The sequence below is a fragment of the Spodoptera frugiperda genome, chromosome 10 (assembly GCF_023101765.2).
Source record: "Spodoptera frugiperda isolate SF20-4 chromosome 10, AGI-APGP_CSIRO_Sfru_2.0, whole genome shotgun sequence".
In the NCBI taxonomy this organism is placed as follows: Eukaryota; Metazoa; Arthropoda; class Insecta; order Lepidoptera; family Noctuidae; genus Spodoptera; species Spodoptera frugiperda.
This window is the reverse complement of record NC_064221.1, coordinates 5,940,761-5,965,059: the sequence shown is the minus strand read 5'-3', so window position 1 is coordinate 5,965,059 and position 24,299 is coordinate 5,940,761. Positions and strand designations below refer to the sequence as shown.

Below are 24,299 nucleotides of genomic sequence, written 5' to 3'. Positions count from 1 at the left end.
CTGACGCGTTCAGAAATATCATAGCCAATGTGTCCACAGAAAAATACTTGTTTCCACAGTCACAGTCAGTAGTTCAGTCCAATATCCATACAAATCAAACTTATACTGAAAATGCAGCGGCTATGCTCTACTAAGACACGCGTTTTACCCATTTCATTATCAAAATGACTAAATGGTTACAGGTATTTAATATATATATATTTTCAATATTGATTATTGCCACTATGCAACAGACAGACCACACTGCATAAGTCTTTGTTGAGCGATACGGGTACCAACTGGGATACACAAAATAGTTGTTCTCTTAAAAAAATGTGATCGGTGCATATGGTATGAATAGCTTAGATAGACACTTCTGAAATAGCCCAAATAAATCGAATCATCACATCGAAAGCAGCGTTGAAAGTTGCAACCAAGGTTGCACTGTAAGTAATATTTTATGTTTACAACACTGCTTCAAATAGTAATTGAAAAATTGATTATTTTGACTAAAGTGGCAACTCTTTCTTTACTATATTTCACTCACTCAACATGTCGACATTCAAATCGACTATGTTGCACTCTTTCTAACTTTCGTAAATAAATGAGAAAACGCTACCGGAATCGAACGAAACATTCGAAATCTGTACGATTGAATGAAACCAAATAGAGGGCTGACTTTTCGCTCGTCACGGAAGGTTTTGTGTTGTAGGAAATTTCTGTAATCTAATTCAATTATTAGCCCTTTTCTCGAAATGTTTCCCTTTAAATTAAACCATTTGTTTCTGTTGCCTCCTGCAGTGTTTTCTTTTTTGTTCTGTTTCGCTGTAGTATAGAATATGTCTTTTATTTACAAGCCTATTGTAAATCAGTATATTTGTCTTCATATTTACGTTTATAACTAGTGTATTCCTGAAAATGGATAAAGGAGTGACATGTGACCATCTAAATAAATTAGCTGATGTCCTCGAGAAGGAGCTGTGGCAGTCGAAAGAGGTAAATATTAAGAATTTTCATGGTACCTAACCTCAAATGTAATGTCATAGGTAATTAGCATTCTTGGTTTAGTCTAGTTATATTGTGTAATGCTCACACCACCAAGTACTGCTCGGAGTAGCGCGCAAACTGCTCGTAATGTTTGCATATTTACTATCACTTTTCATTGAGAAATTCCACTACATAATGTTTACTAATCTATTTTCTTTTTTATTCAACTTTAAACTACAATTTTTTATTTACATTTATTGTATACATCTTTGTTTTATTACAAAAGAAGCTAATAAATAATCAGGAAATGTTTTACATAAGTTGGCCATCAATATCAATAAAATAATAATTTCTCAGCACACTTTGGCACAATATATTACTTATAAATTATTTATTATACCATTTAAACGTATGATTACATTTGAAACTGGCAATGTTTTTCTTTGATTCCATTTACCTCAGTCTGTTATCTAACTCTAGTGCATGTAAACTGCATATCATGCCTTGATAATTATTGAAGTAAGACTAATGAGGATTTTAATTGCAATTAGATCTAGTTCAAGTACTAATTTAATATAAAATATTGCAAACCTTTGTTTGACCACATGCACTTATCAGTTTGGAATCACAAAGAACACTTAAAAAAAGAAAGGGTAGAGTGAAAAAAGAAAACAAGCTTCTGGCATACCACAGATAATTTAACCCATAATATTTTTTTAAATTTTATAAGTACCCATTACTTATTAATTTTTCATTATTTTCTCTGCTGTTGGTAAAATTAAGTTATTGTTATAGTTAGTGATTTTATTTAAATTGTTTGTGTACATTGTGCTTGTTCATTGAAACATTATTATTCTCATTATCTAAGTAAAGGTATGTATTCTTTATTTAAATATTTTCATCCTTCCTAGGGAAATAAATTAATTTAAATTGGTCTTGTCTATGAGCAAGTACAAAGATGAGATGCCATAATGTGATTATACACATGGGATTGCATGTTTGAAAATAGAAAGGGGTGTGGTTTGTAACATCCCATGCTCCCTGTAAATTGTCACAAGTTAGGGAAATCCAGGTGTTACCTCTCTTTGTATTTGCTTCATGGTCTTATCATAATATATCTTCTTATCATAATTCTTCTTATAATAAATTCGCCCCTAAGGCTACCCACTGACCCTTATACGTATTTTATTTAAAGTAAAATTTAGCTACTTATTGCAACCAAACCACAATACATTTTGTTTATATGCAGTTGCATGCAATTGAACTCAGTGCTAGCGACATGTTCTGTCATGTAGCAACATGTTAGATATGTACCTTTTTTATGATAGGCACTTTTCTGGGACTCAGGAGTGTGGGTTTTTTTACGTCACTAAAACCACCCTGAGCACCTTTAAGGGGCACCGGGTCCTCTAATAGACCTGCTCCTCCCCCAATGGATATTATAAATGCAAAAGTTTGGTACATCTTGATAGTTTACATATTGGACCAATCATGTTAATTTTTGCTGTTGCTGCTGTTGTTTTCTTGGGTGTACTGAGAAGGATATAACATCTAGTCTAATGGCAATAGCAACACACATAAAAGTTAGTATTGTATAAAGCAACACTCCAATTAAATACATGTTGCACCTTCGGGAAGACAAGGGCCAAAGTGCTAAAATTTCCAAAAATGATAACTACTATGTGTTGATTGTACATTCTATTATGAATCCTATATACAAATTTTATTTGCCTAACTTCTATGAATGCTTTCTATGAACGTATAAAATGTGTGCCATAACTACGTATTGTTATTGTCAACAGCACACATTAACATACTATTTATATTTGAAAATACCTATAAACATACTGAAATAGTTTTTTTTTCTATATAAAGTCCATACCAACCAAGCTGAGTATATTATTTAAATTGAATTATACATAGTACTGGATTTGCTTGCATTATTACCGTTTTGTGCATAAATTCTTAAAATTCCAAACCTCTTTCTTTGTTTTCACATTAAGGAAATAAGACTTGGTGCGGATTATTTTATACATTGTGCTTGTATGAACAAATACATCTTTGTGACGGAAGTTAGATAATATTAAAACATCATGCTACTATCAATAGGAGCCAAGCAGAGCAGGTGAATGAGCACAGAACTAGTTAGTGTTTTATAGGAGTGATGCAAATTTAAATTTTATTAGGTAATATTGTAGATATAGATTATAATTATCAGTTTAATCAATAAATCTGTCACATATACCTACTGTCTACATGACCCTGATATTGTTTTGATAAAAAATAAATTACACCTATGTTAGAATTTATTTGGATATGGGTAACAATGCTCATAATTAACTAATAAATTGCGGTTTACTTACGTACATTAATGGAGAAAAGCTCTACTAGTTTCGAGTCACAGTAGAGTGCGCGACGTCGTCGCGTCTGTACACGCTGCTCATAATTAAGAGTCCCGCTGTGACTTGAAACAAGTAGAGCTTTTCTCAATACATTTAAACCGTGATTTTTTAGTTAGTGTATGTCACACGATAATTATTTTACGTATTGCAATGCTCATAATATTGGTCAAAGACATAGTATTGATAGATAGGTATCATATGTAATGGCATGGTAACTATAGGAGCTATTAATCACATATGTATATGAAAAAAATCACAAGTTATATCCCATTTCTATGAACCTGCAGATCACACATTTCCTGTATCTGTGCTTAAGATTATTAATTTTAAATCAACAAGTTCAAGTTCTAATTGTATGTATTTGTTTATAACCAGCCCAAGACAGAATACATTACTATTCGTAAAATGATAACTGTATAACATATTCGGTATTATTTGTTCCAGAATTTGACATGTTTCGACTGCGGTTGTCCTGGCCCCAACCTCTGGATATGCCTGCAGCCTGACTGCCATCACATCGGCTGCTCTGAAGTTAAAAATGACCATAGCACTCTACACCAGAAAGTATGTACTAAAACATGTTTGTATTATTTTTTATTATGAATTCTAAATGCTTAAGTAGTTATTATAAATTACTTGAGTATAATTAGGTACATAAATTAAACTTTTTTTAAGAAAAAGGACCCGCCTTCAAATGTTTGGAGGCGGTTTACAATGCAGGGCAGTTAAAAGAGCGAACCTCCATTTTTTAAGTCGGGTCATATACCTAAAACCTTTAACTTAAGCCTGAAAAGTATTATATTGAAAACAGCATCAAAATCGGTTCAGACACACGCGAGATAATCGCGTACAAACTTACATACAGGTCAAACCGAGAACCAATTTTTTTTTAGTCAGTTCAAAATATCTAGTAGATGTATGAAAAATCAGTGGAACAGCTATAGAGTTTAGTACATACATCCTGATTACTTTATTCTACGACCAATTTTTTAATGCGGCACTCACACTTAAATTCTCGCTTTTGTCATAACATGAGTATGTTAACAAACACTAATTTACATAATATACATCACAATGGCCAACATTATACTACATATTGTGAACCGGCAATTTCTTTATTCAAAACTGAGACCCCTTGTGCAAGTTATACTGTCCTTCCCTGATCCAAATAATATTGTAAACAACTACTTACGGAATGTAATGTTATTCACTAAGCATGAACCGACGCGCACACTATGTTTATTCATACAAAGATTGAATTCAAATTCATTGAACACCAACCTATTCATACTTATCAAGATATAAGAGACTATATCGCATAAATATTTTTCGTGAAACAAAATATTTTAAATTCTAAAGCAAACATATTATGGTTTATAATTGATAATTATCACCTTGTCTTATGTTATGATGTAATTAAACATTTTTAAACCGCTATACATATATATATATATATATAACAATGGAACAGTAAAGTTATTTGCATTTACGTAAAGGTACTACGTATACATATATAAGTATGTATATCATTAAGTAGGTAACCAGAACTAGAGTGGATGTTACGCGCAAAATATACACGTGATTACAGCTCTTTAAATGTATGCTTGTTACAAACGTGATGTAAGAAAAAAGTCCTAGGATAATGTTTACAAAAACACAGTAAACTATTTAGATACTGTTTTCATTTTTCTTAGAGATTGAGTTAATATATCAGATTTTTGAAAATAAATAGATAAAGGTATTATGTAAAATATTTATAGCCATTTTGCAGTCATAACAAAAGTAAATATTACATGCCATCGGTACTTATGTGAACGTAGGTATAAATTCTCTGTAATTTAAAACTAATTAATAATCAATCCTTATTTGTAAATTGTACTCGTAATTAAACAAAATAATTACATAATATATACCGTATAGGGAAACCTCTTATAACTTAATTAAAACCACATATTTGTTATCATCTTGGCTGACAATATACGAAAAATGAGCGTAATAGGCCCAGTAGTTAAACCAAAATGTGCATTATTCTCTTTGAGCTAATTTGAACACTCTTTACAAATACGGCATTATAACAGCCGCGCCGTATGTCCGTAACATTCCTAGACAAACTACATAACAGCTCTTCTATAGTCAAAAAACAAGAAGCTGATCCCACGCAATTTTATACTTGATTATTTTGCTAATTGCATTTTTTAATTTTCGTTTTTCGATGAATTATTTAGTTGTATTATGCTTCTGTGGACGAGTACTACTTGTAGTTTCATTTAAATCATATGAGTGATCTCCATACTGTAAAGTAGTAAAAAAAGTAAAGTTCTAGGTAGATGGCGCCTCTGTAGTTTTTAGTCCTCCAAAACTATGCGTATCAAAGGTCCCTGCCCTTGTGAGAAAATAAGTATTGTTGCGAACGTAAGGCGTTTAGCCAATAAAGGTCGGATATTGAGCTTAATTCTCCTATCATAATACTTGTTGACGTCGGGAACCGTTCAGCGAATGTACAGACGACAGAAATCGTCTTTATTTTATATTTTATGAAGTGTTCCTTTGTTGTGTGAAAAATGTAAGACTCGGTAAGAGGATCTTCTTTTAGTAAAGAGGTTTAGGTATGTGTTGGTACAAAGTTCAGTTCAGTTAAGTAAAATATGATGTTTTGTTGTAAATAAGAAGCTACGATAGAATTGTATATTTTAAACCTATATTGTTACATGCTATATTTGCTTTTATATGACAAGCTTTATATACAAACAGTAGAGTTCCGTGATCTCTTTGCAACAAAGATTAATTTAATTTAAGCATCCGTGTAATTTTACGGAGTTGCGGACAACGTAACAGGTTACCGGGGCTCCGGCTCAAAGCAGGAACGGAAACGGGGTGGTTTTTAGTCAGCAAGCGTCTAACATCCCTACCACGTCACCCAAGGCGGGAGAAGCAATTGGACGATTTTCCCCCCTCAAAAAAAGAAGTATCCGTGTAATTTATAAACAATAAAAAGTAATTACTACATGGTAGCACTTTAATCAGTAAAAGTACTGCTAATTGTACGTTTTATAAAAAAGAAGGACATCTATTTTAGATTAAACTGTTTTGTACTCCTCTGTACTTAGTTTACAAAAACAATGACCCGTTTGTATACTCAAAAGCTCTTTGTACTCAATTTGCGCTAAAATTATCGTGAACGTGTAAGTGTGTCTGGTGCAGCTTTATTACCAAACTGCTGGACACATTGCGTTGACATTTGGCAACGAAATCGAGGAAGGATATTTTTATTTTTAAAAAAAAAAGGAATATTGCTTTATTAGTTGTGTTGTCATGTAGTTGCTAGAGTGCCTGAAAAGTTTGTTAGGTCTCAATTGCATTTCTTGAGCTAGACTGTGTTACTTGGTCTTTCTTTCGGCCTTTTCAACCTGTTTGTATGGAGTCTTGAATTATGTTCGATGTTGACGAAAGAAAACATAAATATCATCTACTAGGGATCCTCTTTTGGAGTAGTTAGTTACAGCGTCTCCCTTTTATCCCTGAAGGGGTAGACAGAGGTGCAAATTACAGCACGTAAGCCGCTACACAATGTACACCCACTTTTCACCATTTGTGTTATAAGTCCAATGTAAAAGGGTGAGCCTATTGCCTTTCTGGAGTAATTAATAACTCATAAATTAAATCTTACCTGAATTTGTAATCGGTGATAGTTTTAGAGTACAATTAATTGTAGATATTTAAAAATGTCTAGACTTTCGGAGAATACCAGACGGTATATAAAGATGGTATGCATCAAAGTCAGACATAAAGGAAAATTGTTGCGTGCCACAAAGTATGAAAGTTAAAAATAGTTGAACTCACTACCAACACTCATATACAAAAAGCTACGTTATAAATATGAGACTTAAGGACTATTTTGGGATAATTTTGTGGCAGTGTTCTTCCCAAATGCAAATCAAGCTGAAATCTTCTTTATAATGACTTGCTGAATTCGTATTTTGCGAGTCATGATGTCTTTGAACCTGAATCTTTAATATTGTGATGTGAATGAATCATTCATTCGAATATTTGGTATAAGATTGTTTATGTTTATAACTTTGTTGTTTATTTTACATTTGGATGAAACGGGGTGGTTTTAGTCGGTAACAGTCTGAACACACCCCCTCGCCTCGCCCATGGCGGGAGAAGTCATTGGATGATTTTACCCCTTTAAAAACCTATAAAGCCCTTTCTTATAGTTATAGATAAGTGTGACACTTTTGGATAAGTGAAAAGCAAAATGTCGTTAAGTAAAACCCTGTCCCGTGTTCCTTAAAATTTAGGAGATATGCAACATCACGCCTTTTTGTCCCCGAAAGGGTGGACAGAGGCAGAGGTGCACAATATAGCACGTAATACCACTATATACAATGCACACCCACTTTTAGGCGAAACTTATAAAAATTCTTCTTCTTAACTGATTATTCTCTCTGTTTACATATAACATATCTATATAACATAATAATCTTTCTATATAACATAATAATATTTTGTTCCAGAACTATCCGCAGCATTGCGTGCATATGAACGTGTCCACTGAGCGGATATGGTGCTACCTGTGCGAGAAAGAGGTCCACATCAGAGCAGCGCTGGCGTATGCGGTCAGTAGCCATCAGGTTAACTTACAATTTTCTGCCTCGTATAGCAAAACTTTGGTATGAGCTGTCGTCGGCGGTACTTCCGAACCGATACGACCTTGAAATCATTAATAAATAAAAGAGCGTATTTCTTTTTAAAAGACTGGCTCCTCTGGGGTTTCTGGTGTCCTTTGGTGGCGCTGATCGCTTACCATCGGGTTATCCGTCTGTTTGTTTGCTTTCTATCCTATAAAACAACGATTCTCCTTAAAAAAATAAGCAGTGATATTTATTTAGCCAAATGGCTAATTACTACCACCTTTATAAATAGAGAGAGGAAAGGACACTGAGGGAATTAATTTAGTCATCTGACTGCGATCTCTAAACCACTCGCCAAAAGTCAGCAATAAATATATCTGAAACTAGCTTCTGCCAGCGGCTTCGGCCGCGCTCCCGTCGGATAAAAAGTATTCTATCACCCAAGTCACCCCTATCTGTATATCAAATTTCATCAAAATCCGTTCAGTAGTTTCAGCGTGAATGATGGACAAACATAATATTAGTATGATAAGTGCATGACTCAAAATCTTCTGCTAATGGTCTTGAGATGTAACAAATCATACAAGTTCCATTCTCAGTCTCTATAGAATAAGACCGACGACAGAATATGACTGTACTTCTTCAACGAGCGTAATTGAGCGCTGCCTATTCCTTCCCGTATGCATTCTGCATCAATCAAATTAACTCAGTGCCTGACGATTCTTCGTTGGGTTAGGTCGGGAATTGTCTCAATCAGTACTTTGGACTTTGAGTGTAGTGTTTTAAGGTGTTCTTTGGTTTATCGGAGAGTTCAACTGCTTTGAAAGTATACTGGTAAATACAATGTTCTAAAGTTGTCAAGAATTTCTAAAACTGGTGAGGTTTTAAAGTTCGTTGACCCCTTTCTTCGTGGGAAAGAGTTCGAGTGATTTGATCTCTAGTCCGTCTTATGAATTGGACGGAAACTCAACGCCGTTTAGTTTTCCGTCCCATTTATAATTCTAGGTAATTCTGGTTAATGATCTAAACACAATCATTAGTGCATCAACAGTATTTAAGAATTTTGGGGCAAATCCTCATCTTTAACTACAGTTAGCAACATAATAATTACCTCCAGATACTTTACAGAAACAAGTATCATAAGTATTTGGGCCTTCGGTAAGGTTACCGAAGGCCCAAATATCCCCCTTTCTAATCTTCCCAATCCCTCATCCCCCAACCACCCTTAAATTCTTAACCCCTAAAAGGCCGGCAACGCACTTGTAACGCTTCTGGTGTTTCGGGTGTCCATAGGAGGCGCCGATTGATTACAAAAAAAAAATTGGAATCCTAGAAATAATCTCAATGAAGAAAGGAATCCCATGTATCAGATCCTCTCCCTATCCACAAAGAACTGAGAAGAGTACCATTTATTTATTACATCCATCTTACTTCTGTCTTTTATCCAGGCTAGTCCAGATACAACGTGCGGCGTGGAAGGTCCAGGTCGGCTGGGCACGGTGGGTCTCAGCATGGCGGACGACGACCTCGACCCCGACACGCAGGACATGGACTATGACGACGATGCAAGGCCTAGAGGTATGTTGGCAAGAGTAGAAGAATGTTTTGTTCCTTCTACGACCGCCTTGATTGCCGCTTTGTGAAACAAAAAAGTAGAAAAGTCAATTGTGTGTCGCTCAGATCTATGTTCATTGTCTTAATGCAAAATCTCTGAAATTGATGGGGGATTTTGACAGAAACTCTGTAGAAGTAATGTCAACATTGGGATGCTGCAAAATGGAAGATTTTCGATTGAAATTGGTTGTAAATGTCGGCGTTAATGGACTTATAAATAAGGAAGGGTTCCCTGTTCGTCTCAGATATGATTTTTTGGATAAAAAAATGCTATTATGTAGCTTTATAATCTCTTAATCTACTAACGTGTTTTGTGCATAGTATTATGTGTTCAGAGCCATATTATCCTTAAGGCAAATTAGGCAAGTGTCTAAGGTACCAATTTACAGAGCGCTGCGAGACGTGCATCCCCAATATTAGCTAAAAAAGGTATCTATTTAGTGATTGCTCTGATCCACCCCTTCGTGCTATGTATGTAACGTCTATGCGATAGTTTTTGTCCAATTTTAAACCATAACTCATACAAAATAGAATACATTTTTTGTTGTTATATTTTTGTTTGTTTCTCCTTGGACTGGTCACTCAGACCCGCATGCGTCAGGTCTGGTGGGGCTGCAGAACATGGGCAACACGTGCTACATGAACGCGGCGCTGCAGGCGCTCAGCAACACGGCGCCGCTCACCTCGTACTTCCTCGAGTGCGCCGCCGCCGTCGCCGTCTTGGCGGCTGATAAGAAACCTGGGATTAGCAGGTATGGGTAAAACCTTTAAGAAAATTACTAGTAAGTGCTAAAGGCACACTCTGTCACATGTGACTGTAATATAAATAGTGGAAGGTGCATCTCTGTCCATTTCTTCAAGGAATAGGTGGCATGATTTTATGTAGTACTGGCTTCTGCCAACTTCTACGCCCGCGTTGCCGTGGGATAAACACCCAAGTCAGGGTCTGCGGACTACCTACCGAGCTTACCGGGACTCGGCTAGAAAAGTACACTCCCTCTCGCCTTGCCCAAGGCGGGAGAAGTAATTGATTTCTCCCCCTTAAAAAAGCTCATACCCTGTCTGTCTACCAAATTTCATCAAAATCCGTTCAGTAATTTCAGTGTGATTGACTAACAAACATCCATGATCTAAACAAACAAATAAACTTTCACCTGCACATTTTGGCACGTAATCCCAATGTACACCCACTTTTCACAATTTATGTTATAAGTCCTATGTAATAGGGGTGAACCAATCACCATATACCGCTAAACATAGTATAAATAAATACATTAATTCACTTCAATAGGCAGTAAGCGACAATGCGATTGCAATTCACTCGTGATGTGCGATGTAACCCACTTGAGTGGCCCGCTCCAATGATTCACAATTGCACTTATCATTCTGTAGACTTGTAAGATATACACAGACGTCTTATTGAACTAAACCCGGTTAGTCTACCGTCCCATATGAAGGACAGTCCTAACAAAAAAAGTAAATTCTATCAAGTAAAGTTGCTTATTAACTCATCGTTATCACCATCAGCCGAGAGACGTCCCCATGTTGAACAAAGACCTCCTCCTTAGTCCTCCACGTAGAACGACTTATTAATTATTATGTATTATGTACTTACTCAAGTAATTTTTTGATGAGGAACTCGACTAGTTTCAAGCCATGCTAAAGGCTCATATTCATGAGCAGCATTCCGCGGCACATGACGCGGCGACTGTCGCGCTGTTACTCGCGATTTGAGTTGCGCAGCCATCGCGCCCTCTGCCTAGAATCACGCGTACTTATTTCTATGACCGCTGGCGACGACGCAAGAAACGCTGTTAGCACGTTTGACTCGTTAGTCAGCAGCTGCGTTGGTGTTGGGTTCAAATCCCGGGTCGACGCAAGATGAGACACGATTCTTTATTGTGGCATGGCAACAGTGACTTTTACGAAATAGTGATGTGACTAAATAAATAAAATCGATATGAATCGACGTAATATTATTTGTATTTACCTTTATTGCAGAGCATACCAAAAATTAGTGAAAGAAATGTGGAGTAGGAAGACAAGAGGCTATGTTGTACCAAATGGTATCCTGTACGGCATTCGCAATGTAAGTAATAAAGAGCTCTAATACGAATACATAGAGTATATTTTACATTACACGAGTAGTAATACCATCTTTAACACAACATTCATTCCTTTTTAATCTATCAAATTATGCTAATGAATAATGAACTTTAACACAAGTACATAAAGTATACTGTACCATACACAAGTAATAGTAGCATCGACTAATACTATCTTATCCCCCAGGTGCACCCAATGTTCCGAGGCTACCACCAGCACGACACACAAGAGTTCCTCCGCTGCTTCATGGATCAACTGCATGAAGAGCTTAAAGAACCGGTAAGCACTAATTATTAATAGTTATAATATTAACAAAGAATACACTACTAATGCTAGACTACGGGAGTTTCCAACTAGTCAAGTTCAATACTTTTTATCCAAATGTCAAAAACGACATGTTTCTATGAATTTTGTATCAAATCGCTATTTATGCCTCAAATAGATTACCTATTTTTTGAAAAAATAATTAGAAAAACCCAGAAAATCAGTATATCGTCAAACTAATAAATGAATATTTTGTATTGAAAAAAAAAATATAGAAAGATTATTTATTTTTGATCTAGAAAATTTCCCAATTGCATGGGCTAGTTCAATCAATTAAGAACAATCTTATTTTTTACTTTCTTGGAATTTTATGAATGTGAGATTCAACATATTATGCCGTCTAGTGACTTGGCTTGGAAACGTTAACCTAGCCTAACAAACAGGTTAAACTAAATAAAACCGTTAAAAAATATCAAAAATGTGTGCTACCCAGGTGTGGGACAGTACATCGGAGGACAAGCTGGGCTCGGAGGCGGACGGCGACCACCAAGAGCCCCGCAACGTACACGTGCGGCGCCGCGCCGCCTCCTCCGGCGGTGAGTTCCACACAGACTATGCGTGTATGTACACCTTTTTATTTTATTTTCGCTTTCTTCATCTCATCATTAACACGTTAACTACCACGTTAGTCGAGGATTTGCCTTCAACCGTTTTCTGATGACAGTTAGGTCACCGGTGACCTACGTTAGTGGAGGATTTGCCTTCAACAGTTTTCTGATGACAGTTAAAGGCTTAAATACACACGTCACATACTTCAACAGCCTGTAAGTGGCCACTGCTGATCAAATGTCTCTTCTCACACAAAGAAGGTTTGAGCGTAAATCACAATGTTTGCTCAATGCATGTTGGCATCATTGAATAATGAGCCTGAAATTTATTACCATACGTTTTAATCACAATAGGCTCACCCCCTATTAAATGGGACTTAAAACACAAATAGTGAAAAGTGGGTGTAACGGCAGTACGTGCCGTAATGAGTACCTCTGCCTACCCCTTCGGGGATGGTAGGCGTGACATTGCCAACTAAGTTTGTATACGTGGCAGTGGTTCACCACATACCATTCATGGTGCATTTACCACAGACTACCTATGCAGAGGCACTTATTGATTTTACGAATATTGTGTTTGAGAAGATTAATTTTCTAACTCAGTATCTCAACATTGTTTAATTGTATTATAAACATTATGTTTATTTACATAAGTTAATATTTAGCATGGTAAAAGTTTTGCAAAAAGCTTTACATAGAGAGGAGTGAAAGGGTAGGGAGGCCTTTGCCCTGCAGTGGGACGAGCATGGCTGAACACTAAACAAAAGAAAAAAAATGGTAAAAATTATTAGAAATATAGATTTTTACCAGCCACTCCCTTTTTTTGTATTGTAGTTTAGTTTTTTTTAATACAGCTCACATTTTTCTCTGCTGCCTTTTTATTAGCCGCATTTTTTTTTCATTTATTTTTACTCCCATTGATTGCATGCATTATATACCTTAACCCTCAATGAATGTTAAACATTGAATGAAATTATATTTGTAACAGCGAGTGACGCGCCTTTCTTCGCGAGAATGAGGCGAAAATCCCCGGCGCCATCATCTTATAGCGAATCCAGAACTGACGGGTACTTAAGGTACGTTTCATATACATATTTAATTTTTTTCTTGTTTTTTTTTTGTCCTGGTTACATTATCATTTAGTTGAAATAAAAGATGATAATTGGATTATATGGATGAATGGATTAAGAATTAGAAAGGAATAATAAGGAAAGAAACCCGACTCTCAATAATTCACACCGTTTCAGTAATTCGAATTATTATGACTATACTATATATTTGTTTGTTAAAAAGTTAAATGAAAAATAATGAGACACACAATACACAAAAACATCTTGCGCGAACTTATCCCCACCACAAAAACATATTGCCATGGTTCGTACTAGGAACTAATGCGACACAATTATCTGTGTTAGTGTAATTATGTTTAAATACGACAAATAACAAATTCGTTACCATAGAAAAGTGTATTTAGAATATTTACACAAATATGTACCTAATTGCATTTAAATATATAAGAAAATAACCTAATGATAAGTTATTCGTCAATAAGGTTGAAAATAAATTACGTATAATTGTTTATTTATTATTAAATGAGTTGTATTTCGTGTAGAGTACAGACACAGGAGCCGGTGACGACGCGCCACCGACGGTCCGCGAGCTTCGCGGGGACGCATCATCTACAGTACAATATGTACAGCCAACAGACTAATGGTGAGTTCTTATATACACTTATATAGTTACTTAAAGAGGATTGGCAAAATTTCTCAAAGTATGAGAAGAAGAAAGAAGACTTACTAATACTCAAACGCTACTCAATTTTAAGTTCTACTTAAATATCGTGCTATCTCTCTCATTTTATAAAGAATTTATAGTGACAGTACTACATCTGAGAGTGTCTTAAAATTGAGTAGCGTTTGAGTATTCAGGCATCAGACGTCTAAACTTTAAAATTGTGCTTGGTGTGTGTCAATAATGTTATTGTGATTGTAATCTCAACACCTTACATGGGCCACATGCCATAATTAGTGAAAAGTTACATTGTATATCACGATTCAGTTATTTTATTTCTTTTACTTTCATGAGTTAAGTAAGTTGTTAGTCCAAAGCCATAAAAAAATCGAGATTATTAGATTAGATATTTATAACAAAGCTAACTCAAACAATACTTTTATCAGGTTTGGAATGAAACCCGACCTTTACCTCTACCATGAGTTTTAGTTCCACAGGTGACCGGCAGAGGCATTGTAAAAGGACATGGCTAAACCAAAGTATGGACGTCGTAACCCGTACAAATAAATATTGTATAAATATGGTACCTAGCAATAAATAAAGCCGCATAATTAAAGATTGATATTTTGTAGTTAAGAAGGTCCAGAAACTTGGCATATCTGCGCAATCCTGAAAATAAAGTAGCGCTCCTACGTCAAACAACGTTACAAAAACTTCAAAATATAACATTGCTCTGAACTTTTACCAAGGCGTTTTGATGTACCTGAGCCGAAAGTTATTTATATATGAGGTAGATAGGTAAACAATTCTGCTTATACTAGATAATGAACACAAAGTCACCAAGGACAGATACAAAATATATAGTAAGATTGTGCAATCTTATACAAAATATATATTTTGTGTCGATCAAAACATTTACAATTATTTGGTTTCAGAAAAATGTCATTATATTACCGTTATTAAAAATTGATGTTCGTTTAATTATTTCGATTTGATTTTCGGGGAAACTAATGTCTTAATAATAGCTTGCAGTACCTACTTCCGTGTTGTCATGTCAAACCACAACAGAAAAAAATCAATTATGAAACTTATTTTTTGTTAATATTTGTTCACCAAGTTATAAGAATTAGTTAAACACAAAATAATTCATAAGTGAATATTTAAATGATACGGGTTAGCGTGAAATTCGTATTCTTGTTATTATGCCTGGGTCAGTCATTTAGCCATCTCCTTTGCCATACAAATAATTTACGTTTTTGCTAGCGACTATCGACAAATACTACTGCTTCAAACTTATGACAGTGGTACTGAATATATTCACATTATTTTTATGACATTCAAATCTATCCAGGTTCAGAATCCCTGAGGAATCAGAACCAAGGGCTGTGTGGCTCCGAATCCTCTCTGTCGTGGTCGAGCGAGGCGGAGGAGCGGTATGAGACCTGTTCCAGTGGAGCCAGCGACGCAGCTGATACTAGGAGTGAACAGTTAGTATTTTGAATATATTGTTTGGGTCAAAAATTATATTTATTATAAGTAATAACTGGAATAAATGTGATTGAAATTCTGCTAAGTAGTGGAATAATATCCAAGGGCTTTGTACGAGTTTGTTTTACGTTTAACGAGATGGAAACGAGAGCACCAAACGCGGTCAGATTGGATGGTTCAAGTCGTTTCGTTTTCGTTCAAAATAAAACAAACTCCAATCTTGTACTTAGGGTACAGAAACAGTCTGTGATAATCTACTATATAAGAGGGTTTCAGGGTTCCCTCCGAAAATGCTAAGTGTTTCCATTTTATGTTCTGAACCATTACATGTAAGAATTTATATTTTTATGACACCTTGTTTGGTTTTAGATGCCATCACATCTTTAAATGCAACAATCAGAAGTTGCTAATAAAAATGACTCTGTGGGATCAAACAAAAATGATTATTTATACGTAAATTATATTAAAATCGCCTGTATACACAAATACTAAGACTTGCATCCTCCCCTCTAGAAAGGGCCCAGTCCCCCTGGGCGGCGGGGACGGCGGCGGCGGCGTGAGGTTCCGGAGCGTCATCTCTGATGTCTTCGACGGGAAACTGCTGTCTTCCGTGCAGTGTCTCATCTGCAATAGGGTATGTATTGCGACATAACTCGTAATATGTATGTTGTATGTATAAGGAGATCCAAGATAATTTTTCACCTTATATTGTAACAAGGGAGTAATCTTGATCGTTCTTCTCTATACAAATCTTTGTTTTGAAACGCGCAGTTAAATTCAAAGATGATATTATTACAATGTTTTAAAACTATTTTAATTTCCCTATACACCTTTACATCTACTTGTCTCCATTTGTGTTATAAGTCCCATGTAATAGGGGGTGAGTTAATTGTATAGCGGCATTACGTGCCGTAATGTTCACCTCTGCCTAACCTCTTCGGGGATAAAATTGCGTTAGTTGCGTTAATTTTCCAATAATATGTATTTTTACGAATTATTACATAATGTAATTTAAAGAAAAGAATACAAAAGTCAAAGATACATATTATGCACTTTAATTGAAATTAAATGCTTTTAAATTAATTTAGAATTGAAATATAAATGGGACTAAAATATAACCGACACACATATTTAATATATTATCTTCATTCCACCAGGTGTCGACGCGCGTGGAGACGTTCCAGGACCTGTCGCTGCCGATCCCGTCGCGGGAGCACCTCGCCGTCATCCGCTGCCAACAGCCCATACTCAACCATCACGTCTCACACGCCACGCAGGAGTCTTGGGTGAGCACCCACTTATTTTAACCTTAAATAATGTTTTTGTGCAACTGTAAAGGTGCTCCCACACAGCAGTTATATAACGTTAGGGACAGACTGTTATAACTTAACATTTGTGTTTAAACAAATTATAACAGTGGGTGTAGAGTATGTTACATGCTATTATAAATGTTACACAATGTTGTATAACGTTATATAACTGCTGTGTGGGAGCACCTTTAAAAGAAGACATGCTGTGCATACACCAAGGGTAAAGGCAAGAAGTACAAAATCCTTCTACTCTTTTAGCTGGACAAAGCTATAATTGTTAGAGTACTTTTCTACCAGAGATATGCTATGAAGATGTAATAGCTAAGCTGTAGAACTTTGTGACCGTTTCCACTGATAGCTATGTAACTGTGCGAATAATATGTGCTATGAACACACGCCGCCACAAAGTAGCTGTACGAGGAAGATACGCAGCTCGAGTATGCGATGTATCGATAGTATGGAAGTCATCCATAACACGCATCTTTCCATATAAATAACATAGCTTAGCTGAGTCCGTTTCCACCAGTGCTAAGTTATGTGTACCAATTAACTATTAACTATTATACTATAAATATTATCTACTTTACAATTCAATATATGTTCCAATTCAATACAATATATGTTCCAATTCAATACAATATATGTGACCAAATGTGAAATTGTCTGTAGGTGTGGTGGCTCCTGAGTTGGCTACGGTCGTGGTTCTACGGGCCCGTGGTGTCGCTGCAGGACTGTCTCGCTGCGTTCTTCAGTGCAGACGAACTCAAGGGCGATAATATGTACAGGTATGTGCAGCTTGTATTTTGGAAGAGAAGGTAGACTTGGTTTAAAAGAAATGGTGATTATCGTTTATGCATAGTATGTAATAATATGTATATGATAGAATTATAAAATATGATTCCTTTACTGCACTGCTGGTGCGGTGGCTAGGCAACCAGATGCCGCGCAACGTGCAGACGGTTCGAATCCCGCACGGAGCAACTCCGTGTGATCCACAAATTGTTATTTCGGCTTTGGGTGTTATGTGCATGTGAACTTGTATGTTTGTAAACGCACCCACGACACAGGAGAATATCCAAGTATGGGGCAACGTTTTTTTTACCGACTTACAGTCAAATTTGAAAAGAGGAAATCAGTTTTATCTCTTATTTAGGAAATAAGAGCATTTAAAAAGTAATATAAATCTTGTTCTGTCCGACACAAGTAGTTTTGTAACTTACTGGAGCTGTCTATGTATGAAACAATGTTTTTGATATGAAATAAATGTTCTGTATTTGTTCTGCTATAGTTGTTCCCGCTGCAACAAGCTCCGCAACGGCGTGAAGATGTCGGGCGTGGTGCGGCTGCCGGAGGTGCTGTGCGTGCACCTGAAGCGGTTCCGCCACGAACTCATGTTCAGCGCCAAGGTGGCCGCCCGGGTCTCCTTCCCCATACACGACCTTAACATGGCGCCCTACACGCATAAAGGTTGGTTCATTTTTTTTTTATGTTAAATGGGCAGACGTTTGGCCGCTATCTCGCCTGATGGTAAGTGATGATGCGGCCTACGATGGAGCACGTCTGCCCATATGCAACCTATTCACTCGGGCTTTGAAGACACCCAGGTTATACCTATTAGGAAACACAGACTCCGGCATCCTCATTTTGTTATTAAGTGGAACAACAATAGAAAATACGTTGTGTCTCGTATGGATCTGCGGTCCTCTGAAATTTTCTTCGTGAGTGGGGCCTTTGTTCATTAGAAGCTAGTTATAGGCTGTTGATGTGATAGAACTAGAGTTACTTACCTAAAAAAATACTATTAAAGATATCTATCATACATATGATGATTCTACATTAAACTATGCTTATTGAAAATAAAAAATATACTTTACTATCTAGTAGTTTAAGGACTTCAAGCGTGTTTTTTTTTCGGTAGCTTTAACAATGCTTTTAACGGTACCCTTAGTATGAGTTTGTTTTATGTTCAACTGATCGAAATCGAAAACGAGAGCGCGTTCGGTGCTCTGATAGCTTGGTTAATTCGTGCCGACCAATCAGAATGCCAAATGCGCTCTCGTTTCGTTTTCGTTCAACGTAAATCAATCTCGTACTAAGGATACTATATTCTGAACACATAATGTACCTGTAGGAGTTCTTTTTTTATCGGTGCAAATAAACTTTGTTTCTTTCTTTCTTTCTGTAAATCAGTCAAAAATGTATATATGAGTATTGTATTGCGCAGACTGCACGTCGAAGATAACCCGGTACGAGCTGTGCGCGGTGATCTGCCACGCGGGCACGGCGGGCGGCGGCCACTACACGTGCGTGGCGCGGAACGGCCGCAGCTGGTACACCTTCGACGACCACGCCGTCACGCCGCTGCCCTACCACCATCTGCCGCACTGCGAGGCTTACGTGCTCTTCTATAGGTACGGCGAGGCCTTTCTCATAGTCCTTACTAATATTATAAATGTGAAAGTAACTCTGTCTGTCTGTCTGTTACGCTTCCACGCCTAAACCAGTGAAACGATTTTGATGAAATTTGATACAGACATGGAATAGACCCTGAGGAACAACATAGGCTACTTTTTGTTCCAAAAAAATAGGGGAAACCTGTAACAGTGAAACTTTGTATTTAGACACTTTATGATAAACGAAAGAACATAGGCTAGAATAAAAAAATACATTGTTAATTGAAGGCGTAGAATGGTTGATAGAGGACATTAATTTGAACACCAACTACTAACACAACCACGCGGACGAAGTCGCGGGCAAAAGCTAGTAGTTTATAAACTAGAATCAGACGTTACTTTGCGTTTATCCATGCTACACTAACAATACATTCGATTTTGATTCGTTTTAATTCCATTTATAGATGTATTTTTTTGTTTTTTGCTGTAAGCCGCATTGTTAAAAAATACATCTATAAGCGGAATTAAAACTAAAAATCTATTGTATTGTTAGTGTATGATGGTAGTTCTTCAGTATCTTTCTGTCTTTTATCTGCCAAAGGGATGCAAATATCAACTCAACCAGATTTTTTTAGCAATCTCATGTAATAGAGGGCGAACCTATTGCTGTACTAGACTAACACAGGTTGGTGTTGGTGCGGTAGCTGGGCAACCGGCTCAACGTATAGCAAGTTCGATTCCCACAAGGAGTAATTCTTTGTGTGATCTGCAAATTGTTGTTTCGTGCAATATAAAACGAAGAAAAAAGTTATAAATCATGTTTATCTAAACAGGAAAGTGAATCCCCAAATGGTAGCGTTACGGCAGAAGGCTGCTGAGATATTGGAGTCTACCAGCATCGAGCCCAATGACATCAAGTTCTACATCTCCAAACAGTGGATTAACAAGTAAGATTAACAACTATTTTGTATATTTTTGGTTTTCTAAATTCTTTTATTTATTCAATTTTATAATGGTCACCTGAAAAATGTAATGAAAGTAAATATTTTTTTGTAAAAGCTAATTATAATTTGCTAAGCGTATGTATATTTATAGTCTGACTGGAAATTTATTACCAAAGATTCACAATCAATGTCACACTCCTTACTAATTACAAACCAACTCCTACTCTTTGTCGGGGCTTCGGCACCAAATTGGCAACTTAGAAATATATTGCAAATTTCCAAGTTGTTATGCTGGGCGTATTTTTAATTGTACCTGTTTACTGCCTGTCACCCAGTCATTCTGTTCATCACAGAGATATTTTACTCATATTATTTTCTAGTACTAGCTACTTCCGCGCGGTTTCACCCGCTCTGCTCGGTTCCTATTGATCTTAGCATGATGATTTATAGCCTATAACCTTCCTCGGTAAATGCGCTATCCAACACAAAAAGAATTATTCAAATCGGACCAGTAGTTCCTGAGATTAGCGCGTTCAAACAAACAAACAAACTCTTTAGCTTTATAATATTAGTATAGATAATGATAATGATAATGTGTGTACAGATTCAACACGTGGGCGGAGCCGGGCCCCATCGACAACAGCGACTTCGTGTGCGGGCACGGCGGGGTGCGGCCCGAGCGGGCCCCGCACCTCCACCACCTCGCCGCGCTCATCCCGCAGGCGCTCTGGGAGTTCCTCTACATGCAGTCAGTATTGCCGCATTATTTGACACTATTATTAGAACTTATGACGGGATATTTACCATGTTTATTCATTTTGGTTAATCCGTGATCATGGCGCTTGTAACAGTGCCGAAATATCGGAAACTCACCAAAATGAATAAACATGGTAAATATCCCGTCATAAGTTCTAATAATAGTGTTAGTGACCATGTCAGTTTAAAAACTTATATTTGACACTAGGAAAACAATAGGGTTATTAGTTTAGTTTTATAGAATTTGCTCGTCACGCCCACATCCTGTGTCACGTTACGTCAGCGTCACACGTTGACGACATCGTGATTTGTGACGTCGTGAGTCCCATAGGAAAAATACTAGTGTGGGGATATGGTTTTCAAAAAGATATATTTCTTACTTTTATTTTCTTTCTTTGTAATGTTATTATTGAGATGATTAGTGAATGAATTTATAAATGTCCCCCAGTTTCGGCGGGGGTCCGGCGGTGTCCCACGTGCACGAGTGCTGCGTGTGCGCGCGATGGGCGGCCCGCCTGCGCACGCGCCGCACCCGGGAACTGCAGGCCTTCTGCGACCTGCATGCCAGCTTCCAGGTATACTGCTCGATTATACTTATTTACTCTTGATTTGTTATTAAAAAAGTGTAAATTCTCAACTTAAAACATTAATTAATTTCCCAATTTTTGTCTCGATTTTTTCTTTTCACACCTCAGATAAATTAACAGAGTTGCATTACAGGAACACCTACTTCGCTATGTATAAACTGAATATTACTAGTGTATACTACACATCTAAATTTCTACAGCCACACACAAAACACAACCTTATAAACAAAGTTTTACCCTTTATATACCTCACATTTTACTAAATCAGTAACAAATATCAGGAACAAGAGCGTCCGCACGCAATCTACGGTATCAGCATGCACTGGTTCCGGCAGTGGCAGGCCTTCGTCCGGAACAAGACGCAGCAACCGCCGCCGCCCGTCGACAACTCCGGGATTGTTAGCAAACAGGTAAATATACCACTATATACGAGTTAGACCCGACATGGGAGTCAACCCCCAGGTCCCTTGCTTGCCAGTCACCTTTGCCAGATCAATGATAGATAGATGTCTGTTAATATAAAAACTCATTGGTAAAATGTTTTGTTTTCATATTGCAATATGTTGTATTACATTGTATTATATTGATTTCTATGTATTCCCGAATGAAATCCAGGTGAGAATTTCTAATTAATTTGACACTACACAAACTAATTTTAACAACAACTTCTCACTCATAATTTCTTAGTGCGTAAATGTATGTGTAAACGTTTCCAGGAGATCGACGGCACGACGACGCTCACAATAAAGCCGGGCTCCGACCACGCGCAGCTCAGCGAGGAACTGTGGCGGTTCTTCACCAGCATCTACGGCGGCGGACCAGAAGTACGGCTCAAGTCGCCCGTCAACACCGGCCACCAGGTCATACTCGCCGACAAAGACACCAAAGCACTAGAGACCAGGCGGCTGTCCAGGAAGTACTCAGAGTCGGACAGGGAGGAATACTGCACCAAATCCACCTCAGAGATGAACATCAGAGACTCTCTACAAGGAGAACTGCAGAAGAACCAGTCCCTACAGAACATCAACCGACGATACAAATCCAAAGCCACCGCCGAGTCCGACGAAGACGTGGCGTACAAGCGGCCCAGCTTCCAGTACAAGCGCACGGAGACCAACGGCAACTACCCGGAGTCGGACGACGACATGGACGTGAGTCCGCCGCCGCACACGTCCGTGTACGTGAACACGGTGCGGCTCGAGAACGGACTCGACAGCTCCGACCACGACGCCAACGACAACCCTGTGCCCCACAGGAACACCTCCGACAAAGTGACAGACACTGACCTACCAAATCTAGATAGTATATCGCTGAAAAGCAAACCCGCCAAAAGCGGCAAAGTGAGAAGAATGAAACGACGGACAGTCAAATGATTCTTTCTAGCTTTCCAGTTTGTTCATAGGCTGAGGCGAAGGGTCGCGTCGGCTCGCAAAGACTACGTTTAACATTAACGTTACATTTTCGAACATTCCTTTTTTTTCGGTGACTGGTGTTTAAAATACGTGCATTTATAGGTTGGACGAACCTAAAAACTCTGGGACTCTGGTCTCTCACTTGTTTCGTAAAAACGATATTTTTCTAAAGCATTATAATTAAAATCTGCGGCCTCCGCGCCCGGCTAACGGGAGGGTGTTAGTATTTTTAGTACAATTTTAATTTAGTTCAAATTCAGGTATGGAAATATAGATACTTGAATAAAATGATGTTATACGTGAAATAATCATCGAACTTGTATATTTACAATAATGAATGTATATCTGTGTAAAATTCTATTGAAGTTAACCATAACACCTACTATGTGTATAGAAATTTCGTGTTTATAGGTAGACTATTATCCTGACTGCATTTCTTTCTTTCCTCTTATTTACCGTGGATTAGGTATTTATTTTGTTATTTCTGGTTCTAAGTCTATGTGTTATTTGTTAAAGAATTGATCAGCAATAAAATATATTTCGTCTATATTGGCTGCATACATTTGTTTTATTATTTAATAAGTCATTAGCAGAATTCTCTCATTGTGTGAACAAGATAATGGTCTAGTCTAGACATAATGACGCACCGTCACAGCGACGTAGCGCACACTGCATTAGAAATCCGCTAAAAAATCTAAATAGTGGGAGGTCGTTGACACCAGCATACCGACGTCATTGATAAAGTAATATTTCGCGCAACTACGTAGAGTTGACGCGCGCATAGTTTTTCTTATTTCCTCTGGATGGCAAATAATGGACGTTTAATAGCGACAATTGAGTAATAATGTAGTGTCGTAAATGCGTGTAAAATCAGGCTAACGATACAATGACAACATGATTTATTGCCCACAAGTGTTTAGCGTCAATATATTTTCTTTTTACTATATTGTCGACTGTTATTTTCTATATATTTTTTAATAAATATAATTTTCTTAAACAAATTACAAAGGATTGTGGTTTTGAAGACACTAACAAGTGGAATAATAATGAAATGTCTTTGCCCCGGAAACATAACTTAAAACTC

The 24,299-nt window shown here is 37.1% G+C and overlaps 1 protein-coding gene across 8 annotated transcripts; it reads left to right on the top strand.

Moving 5' to 3' along the window:
• Positions 1 to 548: 548 nt before the first annotated feature.
• LOC118277299 (ubiquitin carboxyl-terminal hydrolase 20) lies at positions 549 to 23,775 on the top strand. 8 transcript variants are annotated; one of them, XM_050696667.1, is made up of 21 exons: positions 549 to 975; positions 3,813 to 3,932; positions 7,886 to 7,987; positions 9,451 to 9,580; positions 10,218 to 10,368; positions 11,618 to 11,705; positions 11,909 to 12,001; positions 12,480 to 12,582; positions 13,583 to 13,670; positions 14,207 to 14,307; positions 15,677 to 15,812; positions 16,327 to 16,447; positions 16,971 to 17,099; positions 17,793 to 17,908; positions 18,412 to 18,590; positions 19,348 to 19,534; positions 20,350 to 20,463; positions 21,065 to 21,208; positions 21,665 to 21,791; positions 22,085 to 22,213; positions 22,520 to 23,775. In XM_050696667.1, the coding sequence occupies exons 1-21, from the start codon at positions 898 to 900 to the stop codon at positions 23,174 to 23,176; spliced, it is 3,093 nt and encodes a 1,030-aa protein (XP_050552624.1). In that variant the 5' UTR covers positions 549 to 897; the 3' UTR covers positions 23,177 to 23,775. The 8 variants fall into 8 exon arrangements, with proteins under 8 accessions (XP_050552624.1, XP_050552620.1, XP_050552622.1 ...); XM_050696663.1 differs by having other exon boundaries at positions 7,886 to 8,002; positions 12,480 to 12,606; XM_050696665.1 differs by having other exon boundaries at positions 550 to 975; positions 12,480 to 12,606.
• The last annotated feature ends 524 nt before the right edge of the window (positions 23,776 to 24,299 follow it).